At 42.3% G+C, this 24,540-nt stretch overlaps 2 protein-coding genes across 2 annotated transcripts; one reads left to right on the plus strand and one right to left on the minus strand.

Moving 5' to 3' along the window:
• The first annotated feature begins 600 nt into the window (after positions 1–600).
• LOC112467952 (protein singed) lies at positions 601–20,879 on the plus strand. The gene is made up of 8 exons (XM_025036916.1): positions 601–1,030; positions 15,770–15,906; positions 16,296–16,539; positions 16,986–17,119; positions 17,579–17,865; positions 18,063–18,223; positions 18,308–18,778; positions 19,080–20,879. The coding sequence occupies exons 2-8, from the start codon at positions 15,844–15,846 to the stop codon at positions 19,283–19,285; spliced, it is 1,566 nt and encodes a 521-aa protein (XP_024892684.1). The 5' UTR covers positions 601–1,030; positions 15,770–15,843; the 3' UTR covers positions 19,286–20,879.
• On the minus strand, positions 20,857–24,439 carry LOC112467951 (ribonuclease Z, mitochondrial). Its single transcript, XM_025036915.1, has 6 exons — positions 24,028–24,439; positions 23,211–23,952; positions 22,811–23,127; positions 22,253–22,648; positions 21,836–22,179; positions 20,857–21,685 (listed from the first exon to the last, which is right to left on the minus strand). Exons 1-6 carry the CDS (start codon positions 24,259–24,261, stop codon positions 21,283–21,285), a joined length of 2,436 nt encoding a protein of 811 aa, XP_024892683.1. The 5' UTR covers positions 24,262–24,439; the 3' UTR covers positions 20,857–21,282.
• Positions 24,440–24,540: the final 101 nt, after the last annotated feature.

Raw genomic sequence — 24,540 nt, forward strand, 5'->3', positions numbered from 1 at the left:
GAAACCTAACCTAACCGCTGACAGTTCGATGCGCGTTCACCCTTGCGCGCTACCCCTCCCCTCTCTCTCTCTCTTTCGTTCAACTCCATGCCGAGTCAGCTGCGAGCGATGGGCCTGGACCGGTTTCGACTTTCGACTCGCTCGCGTCCGTCGAACAAGTACCGCGCGCACTTGTCTAAAGGGATGAGAGGAGCAAGGGGATGCCTGGATTCCCAGGCCGTTCAGGTTGGCATCCGACGGCAGGTACCCGTGGTTCCATCGCGCGTTATTAATCCCTGCCTCTCTTCAGATTCGCGACGCTTCGCGGAGTCGTCTCTGCAATTTTACCGAGAATATGAATCCAAATGGAGAGAACGCTAATTGCAAGATGAGCGAAATGATACACGCGGGATCTCATCCGTTGATATTTTTTCCTCGACAAAAGCTCAAATGATCACGGTTCTTTTTATTCATTAAAAAAAGGGTGTTCTCAGCGTTCGAGGGCTTCCTCTCCGCGCGAGGGTGTCGTCGCCATCGCTAGAGAGCCGGAGCACGGCCTCCCCACCCTCGCGCGCTCCCGCGTCGTCGCGACGGGGCGTCGGGGCCTGCCTGCCCGCTGCCTAGGAGCGGCGCGGCGGGCCTCAGCAGTCAGCTCAGCTTCGCTCAGTACACTCAGTAGCGTGACGAGCGTCGATCCGCGTGTGGTACAAGCGTTGCGCGCACCTCTCGCGAGTGCCGGCTGGCTCCTCTTCGTTCGCTCTCGCGACGTCCGTCGTTCTCCCTTTTCCGCCTCCCTGCTCGCCCTCCTCGTCGTCGTCGTCGTCGTCGCCGTCTTCGCCGTCTTTTCTCGTCTCTCTTCTCGCGCGACGAAACCGAGACGCGGCCGAGTCGAGTCGTAGTCGAGTACGTGCCGGGACCGAGACGTGTGTGTGCCGTCGATACGCTCGGAGGTGCCAAGCGGCAGGAGCGAACGCTCGAGGGAAGCAGAACTCCGCGGTCAAGGAGAGCGGAAGCGGACGGGAGAAACAGAGAGAGAGTGAGAGAAAAGGAGGTAAGGAGAAGCCGGCGGTTTCAGCTTCCTGCTCGTGCTTATCGGCGGAACGCGGCGAACCGACGACGTCGCGAATTCCGGCCCCCGGATAACGCGAGCGTCCCGGCCCCGGCTCCGTTCTTCCGAACGTATAGGATTTCCCCCCACGGGGAGGGGTGGAGGGATGAACGCCTGAAAACAATAACAACGCCCTGAACCGCCGGGGATCCGAGCGCAACGCTCGTCTTTTAAATGCCCTCGCTCGAGGAACGGGTTTTCCAGCCGTCCCCCCGGCCCCCCGCGACGCTCCTCTCCTTACCTCGGGCCGGTATTGCGTAGTAGGTGAAGGTTCAACACCCCTCTCAGCGACAAAGGGCGCGCGACTCTCCTTCTCGAGAGTCTCTCGACGCGAACGACGCGACGTCGCGACGTAAACTCGAGCGTCGGGTCGCCAACACGAACGCCACGACGTACGTTATCCTTCTTGTGTATCTTTTAGAACCTTCGAAAGGCTGTAACCGAAGTACAATGACCGAAGTATACTTGTATCTTTATATTAATTCAACTTTAATTGTTCTAACTTAATCGTTCTAACGTAACTCTATTATCATGCAGTTACTCCCGAAGGTTTTTCACGAAGGAAAAGTCGACCCCTAATGGACAAGAAGATGCGCGAGAGACGCCTCGATCCCGCTCCGGCAAAAGTTAGGATTTAAATCAAGCGATTAGATTCGTCAGATAAAGGCAAAGTCTCGGAAGCCAAACGGAAGAACAAAGCTTCAACCTCGGGACTCATCCCAGCGGTCTTTTAATCAACCGCGATCCAGGGCACCCTGTACCTCGTTTACGATCTAGGAAGAGTCGGCCGATCGTCGGTCTTAACGCAAATGGCATCCCCCGGCGGCAGGAAGGGCGGCGGACAACTCGATTTACCCCAATTCGGGCCGCGCGAGTGTCGAGCAGGCAGGACGCCGCGACTCCCGGCAGCAGGACGAGAACGCGTTCGGGAACCCTGCGTAAATCCCGCGGGAGAGCTTGCGCAGCCCTCGAAGGGCTCGCGCCGCCGAGGGTCAGTTCCCATGGAGACCGTGAGCCGGAGAGCCCTTCGAGAGGCGGGCGGGCGTACGAGCACTTGGCCCGGCGCGAGCGGCGTGAAAATTGCCCTGTCGACGCGGCGCCCGCGCCGCGGCCTTCGCTACTATTTTTACCGGCCTTCGCGTGCGACAGCGGGGGTTGCGAGGGAGGCTCGTTTTCGTGCGGAAGCGCCGGGTGGTGAGTCACTCGACGTTGTGCTCCGACTTCTCTTCGTTTTGCCTGCTTGCCTGCCTGCCTGCCCGCCTTGTCCGCCCGCCCGCTGGGTGGGGTCGGGCCCGGTCGAAACGTAAAGGGCGCCGCGCGATGTGACACATCGACGCTCCAAGGGAGAAGTAACCGGGAAAAAACGGAGTCGATTCACTCCTCTTCTTATCTTGTTTCGCCCCCACGGTTTCCGATCCCGTGAGAATCGATTTGTTCTATTCGGCTGCACTGTCAAATATTAAAAGATGAAATTTAAATACCTTGAGTTTAAATAACATTTTATTTTTTACTACCATGCAAGTTAAAATTTATTATTTTACACAAAACATGATTATTTCAACGCCATTGGTTTAGTTAAAATTGAATAGTACCAGTGGGGCGACACTTACGTAGGAATGGTTAAATGGTTAAAAATGACTCAAATTGAATATAATTTGACAGTGTTATCCGCGGTCCGTTAGCTCCGGTTTTCCTTCCATTCTTTAATCAGAATCGTAGTCAAGATTTGCACGTAGGGGTAGCGTTTGAAACACATGTATTTCTTACAATGAATTAAAGAAGATGCTATTTTCTCGGTCTTGGTAGCCTAATAATAATTTAATAAACTTCTGTGTGAATTTTGTATCGAATACTTTTTTTTAACTCAGTAAACTACGCGCCTATCATTTATAATGCTAATAAGAATTTTTTTAATCTGTAAAGATTTTATTGCCATCAGGTTTCGAATCCGGAAATGCATTTTTAATTGCGTAGAACACGAGCGCTCGATTCTTTTTTTTTCTCTTCGGGTGGCCTTTAATGTCAACTTGGGCCCCTTCACGACGGAAGGGTCAAGAGGCTTGATCAGCGCTCTTGAGTGTACCCGTCGAATTAAATGCGCCAGTGGATTCGTTAACGAAACGTTTGTCCCCCCGAGACCCTCGACAGATTCTGTCACTTGCGTAGGGCAGCTAATTACACAACGAGTAAAACGACACATTCTCCTTTATTGCTGGACGCGTTTTTCTCATCTTTCACGAAACGCACGATTTATGAACACGTTCTAAAAATTACATTAAGATTCCTCTTATCTGCGCCTTGCGCGTTTCTCGTTTAAAATAGAAATGAAAAAAGTGCTTTATACGATGAAATAAGATATGCCCTTTCGGGGACTCGCGTCGACGCGATTGTCAGCCAAAACAAAGTCCATTGATAGCGCGTTATTGTGATGCGAAAGGGAATAAATGTCTAGAATAAATATGTAACGTCTGGGGGCTGGCGCTATCGCCGCGAGATTAATGCGCCCCGCGATTGTGTGCGTCCGTGGGAGTAATAACCACGCGGCCATTTAACCCGTTCGTCGTTAAGGCGGGGTGCGACGAATCCCAGGTACTACAAAGCGTTATTTTCACAACTGCTCCGTGTCTGTCGTTGCAATAAAGAAAAAAAACCATTTTAACCCTTTATGTGCGCAGCTTTGCACACGTACGAAGCGACTTTTCGATGCTCCGTGATGCTCTCCTTTGTGAAGTTTGAACTGAAAACGCGCAACTTTGCACGTCTGATAAGGGACCTTTGAAGGATTAGCGACTTTGACAATTTTATTGATGTTAGTTTTCTGAGTCCGAGAACCGAATTTGAATTCGAAGTATTCTAAAAATACTCAGAATGCTATATGAAAAATTGTGCATTTAAGGGTTAAAAATAATTTTGGCGATATTATTGGTGCATTTTGTGAGTCCGAGAACCGAATTTGATTTGAAATATTCTAAAAGTTTCGTCATTGGGACTCGAGCTTTATTAATAAACCCCACCTCGCGCTGCATATTTTCACCACAATAGCAACGAGTTAAATGCAAGGAGAATTGTGCACGCTCGTGCGGTGGGTAATTTAGAAGTTGCACTTTACACCTTTGCTCCGTCCTTCCGCTCGACGCAAAAGGGAATGCACGATTCTGCGACGACATAACGCACTCAGAACTAGTTTAGAACGGTCGGCTTTCACCGGCGTCGGTTAAACTTTATAATAACGCGGCTTGGCAATTTTCAAATTATAAGGAGAAAGTGCAATCGCCATTCGACAGTAATTACCAAGACTGTAATTACGAAGATGCGCTCTCGGCCGTAATGTGCAAACATATTTTCAAATACGTTTTCACTCGTTTTGATTTAGAAAAAAAAAAAGAAAATTTAAGGCAAATCTTACCTTTGCCTTCCCGGATAGGAAAAGACTGAGAGTCGCGCCAATTAAATTCAATCGGAATCGTATCCATAAATAGCGAGCGGATCGCATTCCGAGTGGAACTCGAGTAGCACAAAAGCGATCATGGATTACGTATTATTCTCGTCAAAGCTAAACGAGGCGGACACTGTTACGTCGCTCCTCGCGCCGACGTTTTATTGCAGCCGCAGGTTTAGGACGCTTTGTAACGCTCCGAACGAGCCGCACGCTCGGCCAAATTTACCCTGACGGTCTCTCGACGCGTTAGGAACGTGTCTAACGAACGGCTGAAGGAACGCATCTAATTACACCGAGACATTTAATTTTACAATTAACGCGTCGCGCCGTCCCGGCGGACGCGCAATCTTTCGTCAACCGACCCGAGAATCTAAAATTATATAAGGTCGCAGGCTTTGAAGGGTGAGACACCCTATGCACGGATAAATTGGAGTACCAGCGCACGAGGTAATTGAGTATCGCAATTGTCGCGATCATCCAAATTGCGGACGATCAACCGGAGAACGCGGTTCTTGTTGCCGATCGTTCGATCGTCGCGGACGGACGACTCGAAGCAGCCGCTATCACGCACTCAGCGTTACTTAACCATCATCGCGACGGGCATTTGCGAAAGTCATCCGACGGCAAAAAGGGTCCGCGGCAGGCGTGCAAGCGTGCAAAAAAATGAGAGAAGGAAATGCGAGCACGCGCGAGAGTCGCGCGTACCGCGCCGGTTTCTTGCCGTAGATTTTTCGCGGACAGGTCGCGGCTGCAACTTTCGCGCGGAATCGAAAAATTTCGCTCAAAGTTCTGTCGCTCGTTCGGTAATTTATATTACTACGTGTTATGTTAATAATTTAACTCTACGAAAAGGACTTTACGTCGCTGTAAAGTCCGAAAATCGCCAAAATTTGATCGACATTTTTTAAATTTTCATGTAGATATCAGTTTTTACTTCGGACTTAAATTTTTGACTATAAAATAATCTTTGATTATTATTTCCTTTTTTAGTCATAAAAGTACATTCATGGTTTCGACATAAGAGGAATGATATGTGAATGTGTAACTTTAGAGTTACACATCATAGAAAATTAATATGCACTTATACATATATTTTGATTCTCTTCAAGCGTGCTCCGTGTCACGAAAGGCGCTCATCGTAACAAACAGAATTCTGACGCAACAGAATTACGGCAGATCGTCTAAAGTGGGCCTCGTACAATCCTCGCGAGATCACAAACGCCTCGGGTAACGGGACGATCGCGAAAATTTCTTTCCAGCTGATCTCCTTCGGATACACGTCTGTGGCCGTAAGGCGAGCGATGTACACACACCTCGTACATTTTACGCGAACGAAATGTATCGGTTTATCGCCGTGTATCGTTACGTGATGTAGGGATACCGGACGTCTGTGTACCGTTCGTTACATCCTCACACCACGCGGCTCGACACGGATCTTGCCCGCGGCGCTCTCTTTCCTCTCTTTCCTCCGTTTTTATTTACACTTATAATCTCTCACGCCGACGGCGCGGTCCTCTTTCCACGACGCATTTCCGGACGCGTTAACGGATTCCGTTGCCGGCGAGAGCCGGACGCGGACTCGCTCGCGGGCGCTCGCGTGACTTCATCGCCGCTCCGCGCCGATCCCGTCGGAAGCAGCTCGGCTAAATCGCACGAGCGGGCTCACGCTCGAGCGTATAAAACACACCGCGGATTTTCTCCAATTAGTGCCAATATCTCGGAACGGGAATGCGAGCCGCGGCGCCATTCCCGCGATAATTCGGAGGTAGGAGCAATTAATTAAACGCCCGAACGTATATATTAATCCTTTTTATCGAGTTAAATATTTTAGCGGTCGTCGTTCTCGTTTCGGTTATAGAATTTTCACGGAGCGCGCGGTGTGTCGCTCCTTTTTACATTTTCCACTGATTAATTAGTGCAGAAGTCGGCAAACCGCGACCCGCCGCCTGTAATTATTATATTTTGGATTTTATTTAATAAAAAGATTATGAGAATTTTGTTTTCCTCTCTTGTTACGCAAGTAGTACTTACGTAACATCTTGGATCTTGCTTCTTTTGGCCTGTAAAGTCTAAAATAGTTTTTATCTTGTTTCTTACGGAAAAGATTTTTGCCAACCCCTGCACGAGAGAGATAGGGGAGCACACATGTATTCTTGTACATTTTGAAAATTTTTTAAATAATTAATACTTACATTGATTATCACGGCGCTCAATTTTTTGTAAAGATACAATATAAAACAAAGTAAAAAAACCACAACGCTAAAACGAGACAATGCACTGTTAAATTCGTATAGTGTCAAATACAATTTGAGTTTTTTAACAATTCGTCACTGATCCTACTCGTTAATTTAACTAAAACAATGAAATTAAAATAATTCCAGTTTTGTTTTCGGCACATGGTAATTAAAAATAACATTGTTATTTAACTCAAGGTATTATTATAGCAAAATTTCATCCTTTAATATTTAACAGTATACATTCCTACGCGCGGGGATCTAGTTTTACTTAATCATATTACACGATATTTTGTACGCTTGTGACAATGAAAATTCCACAGTGAGACACAGCAAACATATACAGAACTCGCTGGAAGGTAACATCCGGTTAAACGTCATACCTATATACGTATCGCTAGAGCGAATTTATCTAAAGGATACATCAACTAGGTACCTACATTGGTATCGAGTAACTCTGTTACGTGTTTTCAAAGAAAAAGATTAGATACGGTAGAAAGGGCCGAGCGAGGCTGCAGATCGAGCGAGACGACGTGCATCATCGGTGTCCTCGGGCGATCGCCGGGTTCGGCCAAAGAACCCGCTTGCGGCTTTTCTTGGACCGATATCTGCTTCGCCATACGGCTCGCGTTGCTCGTCATATACGTTTGCGCTCGTAAAAGTGCCGGCGCACGCCGAGTTCGAGTGCGGTAAACTCGCGCCGGGTATTTATCGTTCTAAATCCGACCGGTTCGCGGATCCGCCCTCGAGTCCCTTTTATCGCCCTAACAAATGATTTATTTATCTACCGTTTATTCGCGGCAGCAAATAGCAAGAGAATCAATAGCCTGTTGATACCTTTCGATTTATGGAAGAATTAATAAAATGGATAATTTACTAATGAGATAAAATTGATCGATCTAGCTCTGATTGATGAGCGATCCCACAGTTCGTTCGTCGCGAGATCGAAGGCAGTTTGTCGATTTCCTTGCGATCGAGTCGAACGCGTCGCACGCGTCTTCGTGCTTCAACGTTGTCCTCGTCCGCGCTGCGGTTGAAAGTATTTCCGTTCGGGTTCGTGACGGGAAAATTTAAGAGCGAACCCACCCGACCGCGTTGACAAAGCGACGGACGCCTGCTTTCACTGTTCACGCTTGTAGCTCGGAATTTTTGTACCGGATAAAAATTATTTTTCACTCGCTGAATCATACCCGCGACGACCTTTCTCGAGATCGCGCGCGAGACGCCCCGAAATCGCGATATTTATGATAATGGAAAGCGTTAATAAGAGTTGAGAGAAATTAAAGCTATTTAAACCAGAAGCAACCTTAATGGCAATCAGATATTTAAACGTTTATCGTCGTTATGGATCCCTTCCAATTAATTTCTCATGTACAGCTTCCCACCCGTACGCGATGGAACACTGTTAAATATGAAAGGGTGAAATTTAAACCAATACCCTTGAGTTAAGTATAGCATTTTATAATTTTTAACTACCATGCCGAAATTTATTATTTTAATATCTGTGAAACAGCATTATTTCAACTTTATTGGTTTAGTTAAATTTACATTGTTTAATTAAATTAACGACATATATTGAGTAAAAGCAGTGGCGACCTATAGGAATGGTTGAATATGACTCAAATTAATTGATTGTAATTTGACACTATGAATTTAACAGTAAAAAGCTGTGAGTAATTCTTAAATATCCTTTACAGAGTTTTCATTTCCGAGGAGAGTAATTGGGCTCAAATTACACAAACCGCTCTCTTTTTCGGTCTCTCTCGCGGTGAATCTTTCTGGAATCATCACGGTCACGCTCGGCTCGGTAAAGACCGAAGGAAAGAAGATTCCTTTCACGAGTTCAAGGAACTCCTCTGTTATTCCTGGGCGTAAAACGCTTTAAAGACACGTTGTGGGAACTTGGCTTCGATGCGGGAAATTGGCGGCGCAACGTCCCCGTAGTCGCTTTAATGCGCGATCTCCCGCGGATGGATATCGCGCATCGATCGCCACGTGAGACGTGAGTCCTGGGTTTCGGAGTCTCTCGCGCATCGCGAGATGGAATATAACATACACCGGTAGCCGGTTCAATGACACGTCGAGAGCGTTTACGAGCGACTACTCGTTTACGTTCTCTGCCACTTGCGGTAAATAGCTTCGAGCCGTAGCATCTCCGCGAATTAACTTTTTTCAGCGGCGAGTCTCCTCGACGAATCTCGGTGACGGAAATCGATCGCCAGATCAGATTAAGGACGCGAATCACTTAAATGCGTCGATGTTTAGGACGTTCCGGGAGATAATCTTCTCGGGCTCGTCTTTCCAGGGAGTTTCAGGTGCGGATGTGGCGGGGCGAAGGTTGATACCCTCTCGAGTAAAGCGCTCCTCGCTCGGTTGAATTAACGGTTAAAACTGCAACCGGGTGGCGAATGCCATGATTTAACAGGCACGAATTGATCCTAAGTGACCGGCGAGAGATTCTCGAGACGCGCGACGATCGCCATCGTCATCGGGTGACTTGTTGGAACAAACAAATAAATAAATATGTATGTTGTACATAATAAAACTTATCTCTGATATGATATTTTAATGGTAAATAAAATAACATGAAAAAATGCGGATAGGTGAAGGGGGTTATAAATGACTAATGCAAAATATGCAAATTTTGCATTCGTAAATATTTAATTTACTCACTTATCGTTCATCTCTACGGTTTTCTGTTCAGAAAATTTACTGTCTCGACAATTGCAACGAGACGTTATCAACGATAACGGCATGCAAACAAAATTCCTTTTTTTATAACAATAAGTTACTGCAGCTAAGTAGTACACCGGAAGAATTATTGTATTTTATTTGTCATATTGATGAAAGAATTGTATTTGTACTTGTTATATTACGGTGCGCTTTTGATTTTATAATTTGATTTTATAAGTCTTTGCTTTTATTCTTGTTTATTTAATTTGATTTATCTACTATCTGAATAATAAAATGTTATGCGATGTGTTTTACTTTTCATTACTGAAATACGTGCGCCTAATTTTGCTTAGAGCTTGTCTTCCTTTTCTTTTTGCCCTTAGAGCTAAAAGAAAATAAGAAAAATTTTAATTCTGAAATAATTTTAAGAACAGCACATAAAAAAATCATAATTTTAGAATTTTCGGCGTAACTGAAATAATTTAAAAAAAATTAAAAACAAACATTTAAATTGAAAGTGTAAGCGTGTCAGATTCTTTTATTTTTATAAAATTGATAAAAATTGTTAACAAAGCAATTAATAATTTGTTAGTAGATAACATCGGAATAACTTCAGTACTCTGAATTTAATAATGTTAGACGACGTTTTTTGACATCAGTTATGTTTGTCATTTGGGCAACAACAATTGTAAAAAGATGGACAATAAAAACTTTAGTAGAAGATACCGACAGTATTTCTAATGTTAATTCTGTTGATGCGAGTAATATTTTTCGTGCTGTTTCATTTTATTAGGTCACGATTTCTATATCGCTACATTTTGTCAACAAAATGATAATATTAAATCATGAAACGTGCTGCACGACGTGCATATAAAATTTTTTAAACGTTTTTCTTTTGACGCAACAAAGTTTGAATCGCTATAAAATAATCTTGCATACTTCCATATCAATGAGCATATAAAGCGTATAATAAAAATCCATATAATCGATACTTTTATATCGATATTTAGCAGTAGAAATAAAACTTTGATAGATTCTCTCTACGACATAGTCAAAAACATATTTTTTTATTATTTAAATGACTTTTTTGTAATATTTATTAATAACGTATATTATATTTTTATGTAATTCTCTTTCTAAAATACATTAATATTTTTAACATGTTTCTAAACACATTCATCTATAAAAATAATCGTTTGAAGATATTGACATCATATGAGGATATTACGAAGCGCGATTTTAAGAAAAATACTGACAATGAGTCATTAAAGCACACATTAACATTTTATATTTTCGATATATTTTATTATGTCGATAGCAGAGCACAATTTTTTGTATAAATTGTCAGTCAGCTATGGGAACTATGGGAAGACACTAAACGTTACGTAATATAACGCAGTGATTTCAAGCGAAGAAATGAAGACTGTAATTTTCTTATTCGGACTTGCGCTCCTTGTCGCAATTATCATCCCGACTAATGGAGGACCTATGGCCGATCCAGCTGCGAAAGCTTCTCCAGAATCTAATGCTTTTGCTGATCCTAAGGCCGAGTCTAAGGCTGAACCTTTTGCCGAAGCTTTTGCTCATGGTTTTGCCGAGCCTTTGGCCGAGGCTTTCGCCAACCCTAGTGCTCTAGCTGAAGCTTTGGCCGAGGCTTTTGCTAAACCTTTTGCCGATGCTTTTGCCAACCCTGCGCTTTTGCCACCAGCAGTGAAAAGTTTGCTAAATAAGTTTATTAAGATTTAAGGTACAGTATTCTAACCTCTTTAACTTAAACTGATTTAACTACATATCTTGAAAATATTGTTTATTACTCATTTATATAGTTGTCTATATTTTACAGTGTAAAGATAAGCAAATAATTTTTTTTATATTTTTATGACTTAATTAATATTCATCGTTTATTACCTATTGTTGGGAAAAATAAATAATTATAAAATAATTTACAAATTGAATATACAATTGCCAAGATTTGTTTATATCTTTACACAAAAATATAATACTTAATGTGTTTTTAACGCAGCTTTATCATCGAGTCATGTTTAATCTTGTAAATTCCTTATTTTGTAATATATTTGAAAAATTATAACAAAAGAAAGTCAGATTTGTAACATGACATCATTCTTTAAAACTGTTTTGATATTATTTTTTTCAATTTACATATCAATAAATCAATTAATAAATTTATTAAGAAATCTATGTTTATATTGTAGGAAAAACTCAAGATGGAATACGAAAAACTGGGTCTTATCACCAGTAGATTATGTTAAGCACAAAGTGGAAAAATATTTGTTTAATAAAAAATCTAAAAAAGCAATGAGATTTTATTAATGTCATTGTAATACATTATTGGCGTTATATTTGTAAAAATAAACGTATTAATTCCAAATAAATACAGCAGCAAATTAAATTAATTTCTTGTTGATCAACCATCTCACCTATTCCATAGACAGTTTTACATGCAAACGAAGTAAAATAAATATTTTGCGTTGAAACTTAAATGATTTTGTTAAAGAAAAATTATGTTTTAATGCAAAAAATGTTGCTTTGGAAAAGTAAAGCAATCCTATTATACATACAGATATTCAGATATTACAATAAATATCATTCTGTAGATTAATAAATTATTAATATAATATATAGATTAGAGAAATAATATAGCAAATCTTTAAAAAAAAATAGAAGAATTAAAATATATATATCTATATATGCAAATATAAATAAAAAATATATATGTATATTTGAAAAGAATATTTAAATCTGTAACAAACAATTGTATAATATAAGTGCAAACGAAATGTGACAAAAAGACATTATTTCTGGAACACAATGATTATAAATTTCTATTTCTGAAATCCAGATTAAAAGATAATTTTGAATAGAAACGGAACAATATTATAAAATGCATATATGAAATTTATAAGCAAATTTTAAATATCGACATTCAGGTTTATTATGAATTAAAAATATGTTTAATTTGTAGTTTGACACATGTTCAACACGCAGTAATATTGCAAATCTCTTTACTGGTGTAGGTACTCTGTAGTAATAAAAATTGTGATGATTATCTTTATGTGGTCGCATATTTTTCAAACTATTACGCATCTCACGATGCTTGATAAATTTCGTCGTAAACTGAAAAAATAAAAAGTGTATATTTTCTATTTTATGTTCTTGATATATACTTTTATCGCCAATGTATAGATACAAGTTTCTCTATAAATTAGTTAGACCACGAAATCAAGTATGTCAGTCGCGAAATATACGCAGCGAGACGTATAAGAATAATACATTTTACTTTTTATTACTACGAGAAAGCGAACATGAAAGCTGTAATTTTATTATTCGCTTTAATTGCGATCTTGGTCGCAGTTAATATCCCGGCTATTAATGCAGAACCTGGGGCTACAGCTGAAACTGACCATACTTTGGTACGATAAATTATTTTAATATTACTCTAAACAATAATTAAAATAAGATGATATAATTTTGCGTATGTAGAATATCGCATATGAATTTATTTTGGTCATTCTATCCTGTTACATTTTTACCTGTCAGTCATATATTTTCTACAAAGGTATGCAAGCAAATCTTTTTACGCGGAATACGAAATTTTTTATATTAGTTTATGACTTGTTATTTATTATTAGTGACAGTACAAATTTACAACAAAATTAAAACACGTTGTAAAAGCATGCATTATTTATATTCTTACACGTAAATATAATATTGAAAATGTTTTTGTTAGTTTTACTTTCAAGTGATATTTATCAAAATATGTGACACAGAATAAATGATGTGATAATTATTTTTATTGGCACATATCCTTTAAACTATCATGCATTTCACGATGCTCGATATATTTCATAATATTTTTATTCTTTTAAATTTTTAAATCTTATGTTATATTTTTGAAGTTATGCATGGCAAGTTAGCAAAACATGAAGGGAAGAAATCTAAATTTTTATATTTAGTGTAATATAACATTTTCAAACAATAATATCGTTACAAATGATTTCTGTCATCTTAAAGTTTAAGCACTATTATATTGTCACGTTTACTAAGGAAAATATATTGTGTATTTTAGGATGATTAATGGGCCCAGGAACCCAGGAGACACTAAATAAATTAAAGGCAAAAATAAGCGGATAAAATAATATGGAAATCTTGAGAGTATAATCTCGTTAATATTTGGTACATTATCGACAGACCAAAAATAAATTAATTAAATGTTTGTGAATTAAATAAACGCAGCAGCAAATTAAATGAATCTCAGTTATTTAAGTCAAGTTATTTAATAATTATCCCTGAAAACATTTCTTAATACAAGATCGTCGCGATCGACGAAAGATTGCCATCGTCATCGGGTGGCTGGTATTTAATTGTCGCTCTACGTAAATGCCACCGTCGAAAAAGGGCCAATATTAAACGAGAAGAAACTATAATTTGAAACGGTGATCTGAACGTTAGAATCTTTCGCATTCTGGTTGACCCCCATAAATTTTAAGAAAGCGGAGATCCTCTTGTTAGATTTGAAACGCGACGATTTATTTAAATCTATCGCTCATTGTTAAATTCGTAGTGTCGAATTATACTCAATTTAAGTCGCTTTTAACCATCCCTACTCAATACGTTGTCAATTTAACTAAAACAATATTAATTTAACTAAACCAATGGAGTTGAAATAAAACCGTTTTGTATTTCAACACCAATGGCAATTAAAAATAACCAAATGTTATTTAACTCAAGATATTGGTTTAAATTTCGTTCTTTAATATTTAACAGTGCTTGAGCTTCGAGAGCTTTTCCGTTCGTGAAAATATTAGCCTCTTGTGGATATTTACAGAAAGTTTCTAGCGAAGTGAAAATCTCCAACGGACGCCAACGGTGCGTTAATATCGTAGCGTAAGACATGATGCAGCAGAATTGTGATTAAAACCGCGAGACCGGAGGCAAAAAACCAGGCCAAAACGCGGCAGAATCGCGCCGCGCGAGGGACATATATACGAGCGAAATGGACGTTTGCACGTCACTATTAATCGGATTTAATAACATCAATAGTTATAACTATTGACGTGAAATGTCAATCTCGTACAAACGCTCATTAAATCCGATTGTACAACACCAGTTGTTGTTAATTACTCTACACTCTACATCATTGACGAACATATGTATAGATATAAATCCAATTTAAAAAAAACGTGTAAACGTTGAACGAGTTGTTATAATTGCATCGCCAACTTGAGGTAAAATTACAAAAAGTACATCTGCTGTATTTCTTTGACAAAATCGAGACTTAAAGATTTCTTTGAATGTAGAAGAAACAAAACATCCTTTTGTGTGAACGAGCGTGCGTTTTTAGGAAGTTACAACCCGACGTTAATATTAAACCTGATTAATGGTGACGTGTAAACGTATAGCCATGGAGAAGTGGGCGAACGCTTGTCCGGCAAACAATAGCGAATGTTTCGCGTCCCGAGTCGCGGCGATAGCGTCGGGATGAGACTCGAGGGATCAATACGCGCACCGGCGGATTTCTCAATCGACGCGCAATGTAAAGCCTGCACCCTCCCGCACCCCGCGTTCTTCCCCCATGGATTTACATACTCGTGTGTGTGTCCCGCGAGTAATAAGCACGATGTACAGGTAACCCTCGAATAACACGGTAAATAATTGTGACAACTCTACTTTTTTCAATTTTTTTTTTTAATAATCCTTTGGAGCCAAATGCACAATTTTACATGAACATCTGGAGTCTTGAATTGCACATGGTTTCCAATTGTACGGAACGTGATCTCCAAAATTGTCGAATCCTAAGTCTCGAATCACGCGGAACCAATTAACTATATATTATTCGAGGGTCACACCTGTCCATTTCCATTGTACTTCAATCGAGACTCGATTGAACAATGAATGATTTTATACACACGCACGTAGAATTGCATACGCACGTATTATAGATCCGGCGCGCGGCTAGCGATTGTGTAATTACATAATTATATACGGAGAAGCGACGTAAAGCGAATGTGATGATGGAAGCGGAAGTGCGTAATTCGATTGGGAAGCGATGAAGTACGCGCCAGGGGAAGCGAACGTGATGCTTTCTCGCGTTGATTATCCCTCGATCTCGAGACAAGTATAGATTCCGCAAATTCTTGCGAACGGGTTCTCCGACTGCAGGACGCGATCGAGCGTAATATCACCGCGTAATGACGCGCTCGGGAATTTGTTCCTTTTTTTTTTAATTTTTACTACTTCGTCTTCGTGACACTCGAGACAATCGCGGCGTGCACGATACCGTTGAGACCGTTGTTTAATCACGCGTATTTGTTTCAGACGTTGAGAAGACACTTGGGGTATCGTTTCGGTAAAGCGAGAGTAACCGAGTTCGTTCCAGCTACGGCAGCACGATGCAGAGCAACGGTTCGGAGAATGTAGGATCCGAGAATGGAGTCGACAAATCGGGATGGACGGTACGTATACCGATCGGTCGAACAGGCAAGTCAGTTTTAATGTAAACCGGCAGCTTGCCGAGGCTACGAAGACGTGGCGATAATAACGGCATCGCGCACGAAGATTGGGATCACCGTAATCCAATCTACTCTTCCTCGTCTGCCTTGTATAAAATTACCCCGCGAATCTAATCGCAACTGAATTACGAATAATATCGATAATCTTAACGGTGAAACGAACATTTTTCTTATTCTTCCTCTTAATCTTATTTGAATTAATTGTTCAACATTTAATTACTCGATAGACACGACAAATGTTTTAATTTAATTTGAATTTCAAATTTTAATTAAAATCAATAGTAAAAGAGTATAAATGAGTTACACGGTGATTGACGTGAGGTGTCTTTCAGGTTGGACTGATCAACGGAAAGTTTAAGTATCTAACGGCGGAGACGTTCGGTTTTAAAATCAACGCTAACGGGTCGAGCCTGAAGAAGAAGCAACTGTGGAATCTGGAGGGCAGCGAGCATCAGGTTTTCCTTCGCTCGCACTTGGATCGATACCTAGCGGTCGACCAGTTTGGCAATGTAACGTGCGAGAGTGAGGACTCGTCAGATCCGGGATGCGCTTTTCAAATACAACTCGCTTCCGACGGTACTTAGACTTCACCTTGTTTAATTTGCATAAAACATCGGGATATTAGAGATATAGAAAATCCAGTTGCGCCCTACAAATTTTTTCGTATCCTCCAAGTCAAGATAAGATATCTTCTTCGCAAAAAAAAAATAGTAGATACGTTAAAAGACATATATATTAACCGAATGGCGAAAGGGGAACGGAGGAAAATCTTAACAATTCCGACTTTCGACATTGGGATAATATAATTTTCGCATCGCAATCATTCAGAAATGTTCGATTCATCGAACTATCCTTTAATCAAACTGGTCGAAGTATAAGAGGCTATTTTTATCTTCTACCGACTTGGCGTCTGCCAATCAGACGGTTATTCCAAACATCCGGCCTCAATCGGGGCTCTGTAATGAATGGGTAAACGTATATCGGCGATTCTCTCAAGGCATGGCAATCGTGACAAATTGCAGGCAGCGGACGATGGGCTCTGAAGAATCTCCAGAGGGGCTACTTCTTAGGCTCGAGCCAAGATGAATTGAAGTGTACCGCTAAGGCCCCAGGCGAGGCGGAGTATTGGCTCGTGCACCTCGCCGCTAGACCGCAGGTATATACCCTAAGTAGCCCGTTGCGTCTCGAGATTTCGCGAAGCGTTTACGGCGAACCGTTTTTGCGCAATCCAGTCGTCGTTACACGCACAACTTCACTAATAACTGTATTTTCTCAAGCAACTGATTTTCCCCGACAGTCTCGATTTGTTCCGCCGAGTTGTTCATTCTTTTACGATTGTACTGTATCTTTATACAGGGTGACGTTGTACCATCGGGCATCTTTTCGAGTTCCTTCGATTAGTTTGAAAATTGATTTTTTTATTGAAACTCAAAAATCCGAGATACACTGGGCGTTTTTTCCAGAAACACCCTAGATATATATTTTTTCTGTTAAAGATAAAAATAATAATTTTAATGAGACAATTGTTGAACTTTCCAAAGTTAATTAGGCATTGAGACTTAATTGTCTAGGTGATAAGCTTTTGATAAGCTAATCGGGAGATTTAATTATTCAGGTGAATCTTCGATCGGCCGGAAGGAAACGTTTCGCACATCTGAGCGCCACTCAGGACGAGATCCATGTGGACGCGCCGGTGCCCTGGGGTGAGGACACCCTGTTTACCTTGGAATTTCGCCCGACGACAGGCGACGACGACAGTCGTCATTCTAAGCCCGAGGGCGGTCATTATGCGCTACATACTTGCAACAATAAATACCTCGCACGTGATGGCAAACTCCTGGACGCCTGCACGCGAGACTGCCTGTACGCCGCGGAATTCCACGCTGGTCTTCTCGCCCTTCGGTAGTCACACAATTTCTTTACACCTCTTCATATGTCGTGAATAAAGCCTTTCTTAATTAAAAATTATCTCATACCGGCGAGCGTAAGAAAGAGATGCAATTGTTTCAAAATTGAAATTAATTTCAACATTAATTAAACATTTTGACGAATTAAATTGAACTGAGTTGAATTAATTTCGATAAATTAAACTTTTGCAGGGATATACACGGCGCGTACTTGGCACCGATCGGAAGTAAGGCCGTTCTGAAATCGAGATCAACGACCGTTACGCGCGACGAGCTTTTCTCGTTGGAAGAATCTCTGCCGCAAGCGTCCTTCGTCGCGGCGTTGAACCAGCGATACGTTTCTGTGAAGCAAGGTAATTTCTAGACGTTTAACGATCTTCCGTCGTGAAATATCGAAAGGTAGTTAAAAATTATTGATTGACGTTCCGATTGATTAGGTGTCGACGTGACGGCCAATCAGGACGAGATCTCCGGCCACGAGACATTCCAGTTAGAGTTCGACCGGGTGACGAAACGGTGGTACGTGCGAACGATGCAGGACCGTTACTGGACTCTGGAGGCCGGCGGCGGCATACAGGCGTCAGATCATAAGCGCTCGTCGAACGCGCTCTTCGACCTCGCGTGGCAATCGGACGACGGCACGGTCGCGTTGCGCGCGAATAACGGCAAGTTCCTGGCCACTAAGCGATCCGGACATCTCTACGCGAACGCCGACTCGTTGAACGGCAACGACTCCGACGCCGCCAAGTATTACTTCTACCTGATGAACCGGCCCGTGCTGGTGCTGCGATGCGAGCAGGGCTTCGTCGGGCCCAAGAGCGCGGCCAGCCCCAAGCTCGAGTGCAACAAGGCCGTTTACGAGACGATACGCGTCGAGCGATGCGAGCGCGGCTTAGTCAGGTTCAAAGGTGATTACCTTTCTTCGATTCGCAAATTCGTTCATCGCCGCTTCAATCAACCTGAATTAATACTTTATCATACATACTTTTTTTCACACATAATCGTAAAATATAATATACAATATTATTATTTAAAATTATTAAAAAATCATATTATGTAAAATATTTTATTATATAAAAGCATAATATATAAAATAATATAACGTGAAGGAGGGATGGCTGCTAATTGCATATCACTAAAAAATATTCCAGCCTTCCAGTTCACGTTCGTCCGGATTGATTCTATCACACATTTGTCCGTTCATTGCAGGACAAAACGGGAAATATTGGCACGCGGACAGCGAGGGAGTAACCGTGGACTCGGACGTGCCGTCCGACGGCTTCTACCTGGAGCTGCGCGAGCCGTCACGGATCTGCATCAAGTGTTCGGACGGCCGGTATCTCACCGCGGGCAAGAACGGCGCGCTGCGTCTAGGCGAGTCGGACTACGAGTCCGCCACGAAGTGGGAGTTCTAAGGATGGAAACGTAAATGCAACGGGCAAGATGTGTATTCCACTGCCTCCTCAGCTTTGTGGTCGTAACTCGCAGCATCCGTATCCCCGGGATAACAACGACGAGAGAGATCGGCGGTTCGCGCTGCTTCTTGCCGCGTACTTAATTGAGCATACCGCGTCGCGTCAGAACGACAGTTTACAGTATTCGACGTTCTGCTCCAATATATACTTTTCTTTTGCTCTCGGTAGAGCTTCGTGGATCCGCAGTATATTCAAGACTGACGGTTTCATCCCGCAACCGCGCGATAACGCAAAAGTCCGAGAGACGTCCAAAGGACCGGCTATTATAACTACCGGTCTATTTTATACGTAACACACACACTTTTATATCTTTATATATTTATAGGTATATACAGTTTGCCACGCTGCGAGCTCAAATTTATATCGACATCTTTCGTGTGCATCACGTCCATTCGTAATTCTGCGAGTCGCCAATCGCAGAATTGATGTAACGATCGTCATTATATACACCTATTTTAGTTTATGTTGTCTTATTCTGAGATAAAAGGAATTTATATGATAATGTGATCAGTGAGAGATCGCGCGTCCAGAGAGGAGCACAGATTTTGCTTTCTGCTCACAGCGTGGTGATGAGTTTTTGCTATCGTTATGGGTACATTTTTTATATATCAGATTATTTAGATGGATATATAGAAATAACAGTTAAGAAGGCGCAATTGAAAGAGAGGCAGATCCAATATCCGATCGATATCCAATCACTGCCCCCCCCGGTTAGATCCTTCGGTATTGATCCTTCCAGATTTAATTACCGAGATATATCTGTTACGATCATAAGTTAAGGAAAGCTCGTTTAACGAGATGCACACGCAGTTTCGCTACTACCCCGCTTCACACGTACATACTAGCCTACCGCGTATGTTAAGTGAATGAAATATGCCGAACTCTCTAAGGCTTGGTGATGGAAAGATTCGCACCGCACGGATTTGTGAAATCCTGTTCCGCTTTTTTTCTTATGTTCATTGGGAGCGATACTTCGACGCGTTTTTTTTTTAGCAGTAAGATAGATTTCATCTCCTCGCTCTTTTCGTAAACGACGAGCAAAATCGGCAGGATCGTTTTATGGATTTAAGAACTTTCTGGTATGTCGAGTAAAATTACACGAAATGTAAGAGAATAGATAAGAGAGAGAGAGAGATATTCAGATAAGAGAGAGAGAGAGAGTGAGAGAAAAAGATATTAAGTTACATCAGTCTCGTGTAAATATATGTTTGCCTCTTGAATATCATTATCACTAATTACACTAATTGTAGCATGGTACTATGCGCACGTCTCGCGCCGCTTAATTTTAAACGAAAGCAAAACACGAATGTGAAGCGGGCGAGAAATATGTTCGTTGAATATTTTACCTCTTTCGACAAGATGTTGCTCAGATGTTACATGTCTCGATTCACTGACGGCGATACACATATTACTCTCTTAAATATACATTATGTAAGCGGCAGTCTCTCTTTTTACTACTTTTTCACGGTAGAGCCGTATTAAGAACAATGGATGTAATAAATTAAAGGATGTAATAAGACAATTTTTTTATTGGTCACGACTTTGTCGCCGAGTTATTTTTCTCCAGCCACAAACGCAGTTCCTTTCGCAAACTGATTGTACATATATACAGGCTTATATACAGAACAATATATAAAAAATGATTCATGTCTATTGTACTCGGTTTTAGTGTGAATTCTTGATTCTCCGACGTTTTATACTGACTGATTTATACAAACATCGTAAGAGAAGTCATCTTTGTTTACAGATCAGCTTGAACAATTTATCTACACGTTAAAAATTAAACTCTTAACGGTTAGTTAAATTCATTGCTATGCAACATATCATAAAATATCTGTTAAAAATGCTGACTTTTCACGCCAACAACAGAGAGGACTGTGTCGGATATTAGCAAAGTAGAAATTGTAATAACAAATTTATACTATCGTATAAAATATTTACTCAGCTGCTTCAGCCAGTCGTTGTCTTCTAGCAGCTCGGTCCTCAATCTCTAGGTAATGCTTGTTGAACATTATTTTCAACGTCGGGTACATCAAAGGCAACAGCGGCAACTGCGACAGGCTGATGTGCATATTGTCGTACGCGATGCCGACGTTATCTAGTTTAAGGCCGTTCGTGTTATCCGGCAGGTGAGGTATGACCGCGTAGCGTTGACTGAAGTGCGTCAACAGCGTGAACTTCGACCCCATCTGCTCGCCCGCTTGTATAGCCTGCGAGACCGTCGAGTGAAACTTCAGTTTCGCTTCCTCTATCAGATTGTCCTCCATCGTCGCCTCGTGGATGAGCAGGTCGCAATTTTGACCAAGTTTCACGAGATTCTCACACGGCATAGTGTCACCACTAGAAATATATCCATAATTTACGTGTCAAAAAAAAAAAGATAAAACATCTATTTTGAACTAAATTATAAAATAGTTGAAAGATTATGTCTACACAGTTGAATGGACAATTAACTTGAGATTTTGAAGAAATATTCATGAGATTACTTACCTATATACTATTTTCTTTCCGTTATGAAGGGTCACGGAAACGCCGTAAGCATAAGGACAATGCTTGACGTACACCGTCCTCACGGCTTGCACGTTCAGCGTGTTGTACATATCTCTGTATTTGTGCGATGATGGATTGTGCATGTCCATGAAGAACTCGCTGTTCGAGACCAGCGTGAGTCGTTGTAAGACAGGCTCGAAACGTTTGTGATACATCTGCAACCACGCGGCAATGTGCCCTGGCGCGAACAGATACAACGGGTCTTGCGTGACTTTCCCTCTCTCTTTCAGCACGCCAATCAATCCGATGTGATGATCCGCGTGCATGTGCGATACATATACCGCCTGGAAATACAATTCGAGTATTGTCGAGAGTTGTCGCTGCGGAATTCACGAAAACAATTAATAATCGTCGTACCTTGATCGTTTTCAAGACGTTGGGCGTCTCAGATCTCCCGTAGATCCTCGCTATCTGCCCGAACGTGCCCTCCCCGCAATCTAGCAACATGGTGTGGTCCTCGTCCACCCACAGAAGTATGCCGCTTGTATTTCTGACTTTACTCGGTATGCTGGAACCGGTGCCCAGCATGACGATCTTCGGATACTCTTCGCCGACAGGCAGCGTCTTCGTGCGGGCGCTGATGTCCGCTTGCAACTCCGCCAACGCGTCTAAAATGCCATCAAACTCGAAAACCTCGTCTACGTATTCCTTCGGGTGCAGTGATACCTCGTTCTCCGTGTCAAACGTCAACTGCGGCTGTAGGTGGATGGTGTGATGCGTTCTGGGACGATGTATAATGGGCAGATCTTCCGCCTAAAAAGAAAAAAAAAGAATAACTCGTATATATATTTAAAAAATGTTTTAATTCTTTAGATACTCTTAAATTTTATTCTTTAGATATTTTTAAATTTTACAATTCTTAGATACACTTCTGGAATTAAAGAATAAGTTCGATGCTGTAAAAATGTGCCTCACCCTCGTCCTCTTTTGAAAGCTCTCCTCGTTTAAGAAGGGGAATATCTCGGGATGCAGCATGTGGAGTTTATGCTGATGCCTGTGCACCGCCTCAGTGCCCATGCACTCGTTCTCCTCGTTCACGACTATGTGACGCGTACCGAGACCGAATTTGCCCATCCAGTTCACGTAGCGAGAATTGTCCATCACATTTTGCGGCGTGAAGTGAATGACGCAGTACGGTACATCGTCTTTGGTTGCCGTTCCCGTTTGATGCCGCGCGAAGGCAGGATGATTTACAAAGGACTCCAAGTAATCTTCCGATGGACATTCTACAACTGCACGCAAGATAAAATTTAAAACAGATAAAAGATTTAGCCTTTAAAATGAAAGCTCAAATGAGGATTCTCTATCGACATACTTATAAGAGTAGGGCCTGGCGTCGCCGGCGAGCAAACATCCTTGCTCAAAACGACCGTGCCGTCAGGAAGAGTAACGTCCTTGCCGGCTTTGAGCAGGCCGAACAAAGGACCAGGTTTCATCCCTTTCTCTACACATTTCTCTAAGCACAACGTGCCCGCTCGAGGATGCAACTTGCAGATGAAGGACATTACGGTCGACATTCTCTTATCAGGCCTCTGCTCGACCTTCAGTATCTTCGGCTCCGTTTCCGCTACTCTATCAGGTACTCGCTTGCCGTTTGAATTAGTCTTATAGTCGTAGTAATTGATGTTGTCGACCACCTCTCCTCCTATATCGATAGGCATTGCATCCTGCTCACCTGGCTTCGTAATGGAAACATACGAAACGGACATCACTGGGTCCACGTACGGCTCCGACTCGTCGCACTTGGCCTCGTGGATCTTCAGAGCCTGCAGCAACGAGATCTTCTTGATGGTATTGAACACATCCACCATCCCCTTGGGGCCGTGCACGTTGATCGTCGGCACCCCGGCGTCCTGTATCGTCAGGAGCATCCCCGGCATGCCACCCAGGTTATTCCAGGTTGCCGACGTTACGAACACGTGCTCCAACTTGATCAGCTTGTACTTGTGCTCGAACGCCAACCTCTGCGTCCCCTCGCCGCAGTTGAAGATGTACCTGGTGTGACCCGCGGTCAGGTAGACGCATCTCGACGTGCCGTAGGCCCCGCTGCCCAAAATCTGCAATTGGTAAATTTCGTTTAGAGACATTCCACCGGAATGTCGAGTCGACCTCCCGTTTCGCGTTCTACCAACCTGCAAGGACACCTTCGTGTTGCCGATATACTTGATCGATTTATCTTTCAACTTCTGCCTCAGCCTCTGTACGCCGAGCATCTGCTCGACGGAGCGCGGCATGTGGTTGTGGCGAATCGGCGAGAATTGCTTGTAGAGGACCGGCAGCAGCTCCTGCCGCAGGCCGCGACCGATGGGGAAGAGTGGCAACGTGCGATAATTACGCTTTACGAGCGAGCACACGTTGGGCCTCATTCGTTAGGTATTCTTTCTTTGTTACCGTGTCAGAAACACTCGCCGTCAATCGCAGGCATGTAGGAATCACACGTGCTACGGTGCGAGTAAACAGTCATCGCACCCCTGTGCTTCTGACTGATGCAATCTCGCAACCCATAACCTGCAATAACCAACCAGCAAGCAACAAGCTTCGGGACACTCGCGACACCTACCAGTTGATGAGTACTTATTATTTTTTTAAATAAATAAAGAAGGCGAAAACGTGAAAAGTGGAAAACTTTGCCGTATAATAGTTAA

Source organism: Temnothorax curvispinosus, unplaced genomic scaffold (genome assembly GCF_003070985.1).
Source record: "Temnothorax curvispinosus isolate PA1 unplaced genomic scaffold, ASM307098v1 QBEX01017911.1, whole genome shotgun sequence".
Lineage (NCBI taxonomy): Eukaryota > Metazoa > Arthropoda > Insecta > Hymenoptera > Formicidae > Temnothorax > Temnothorax curvispinosus.

Bases quoted from the DNA above. Each gene is read 5' to 3' on its own strand.
- LOC112467951 (XM_025036915.1), bottom strand. From the start codon at position 24,261: ATGAGGCCCAACGTGTGCTCGCTCGTAAAGCGTAATTATCGCACGTTG. The intron at 23,128-23,210 runs GTATGTCGATAG...TCTTGCGTGCAG, and splicing joins GCCAGGCCCTACTCTTATAA to TTGTAGAATGTCCATCGGAA. The intron at 22,180-22,252 runs GTACGACGATTA...TTGTATTTCCAG, and splicing joins ACGTCTTGAAAACGATCAAG to GCGGTATATGTATCGCACAT.
- LOC112467952 (XM_025036916.1), top strand. From the start codon at position 15,844: ATGCAGAGCAACGGTTCGGAGAATGTAGGATCCGAGAATGGAGTCGAC. The intron at 17,120-17,578 runs GTATATACCCTA...TTAATTATTCAG, and splicing joins ACCTCGCCGCTAGACCGCAG to GTGAATCTTCGATCGGCCGG. The intron at 17,866-18,062 runs GTAGTCACACAA...AAACTTTTGCAG, and splicing joins GCTGGTCTTCTCGCCCTTCG to GGATATACACGGCGCGTACT.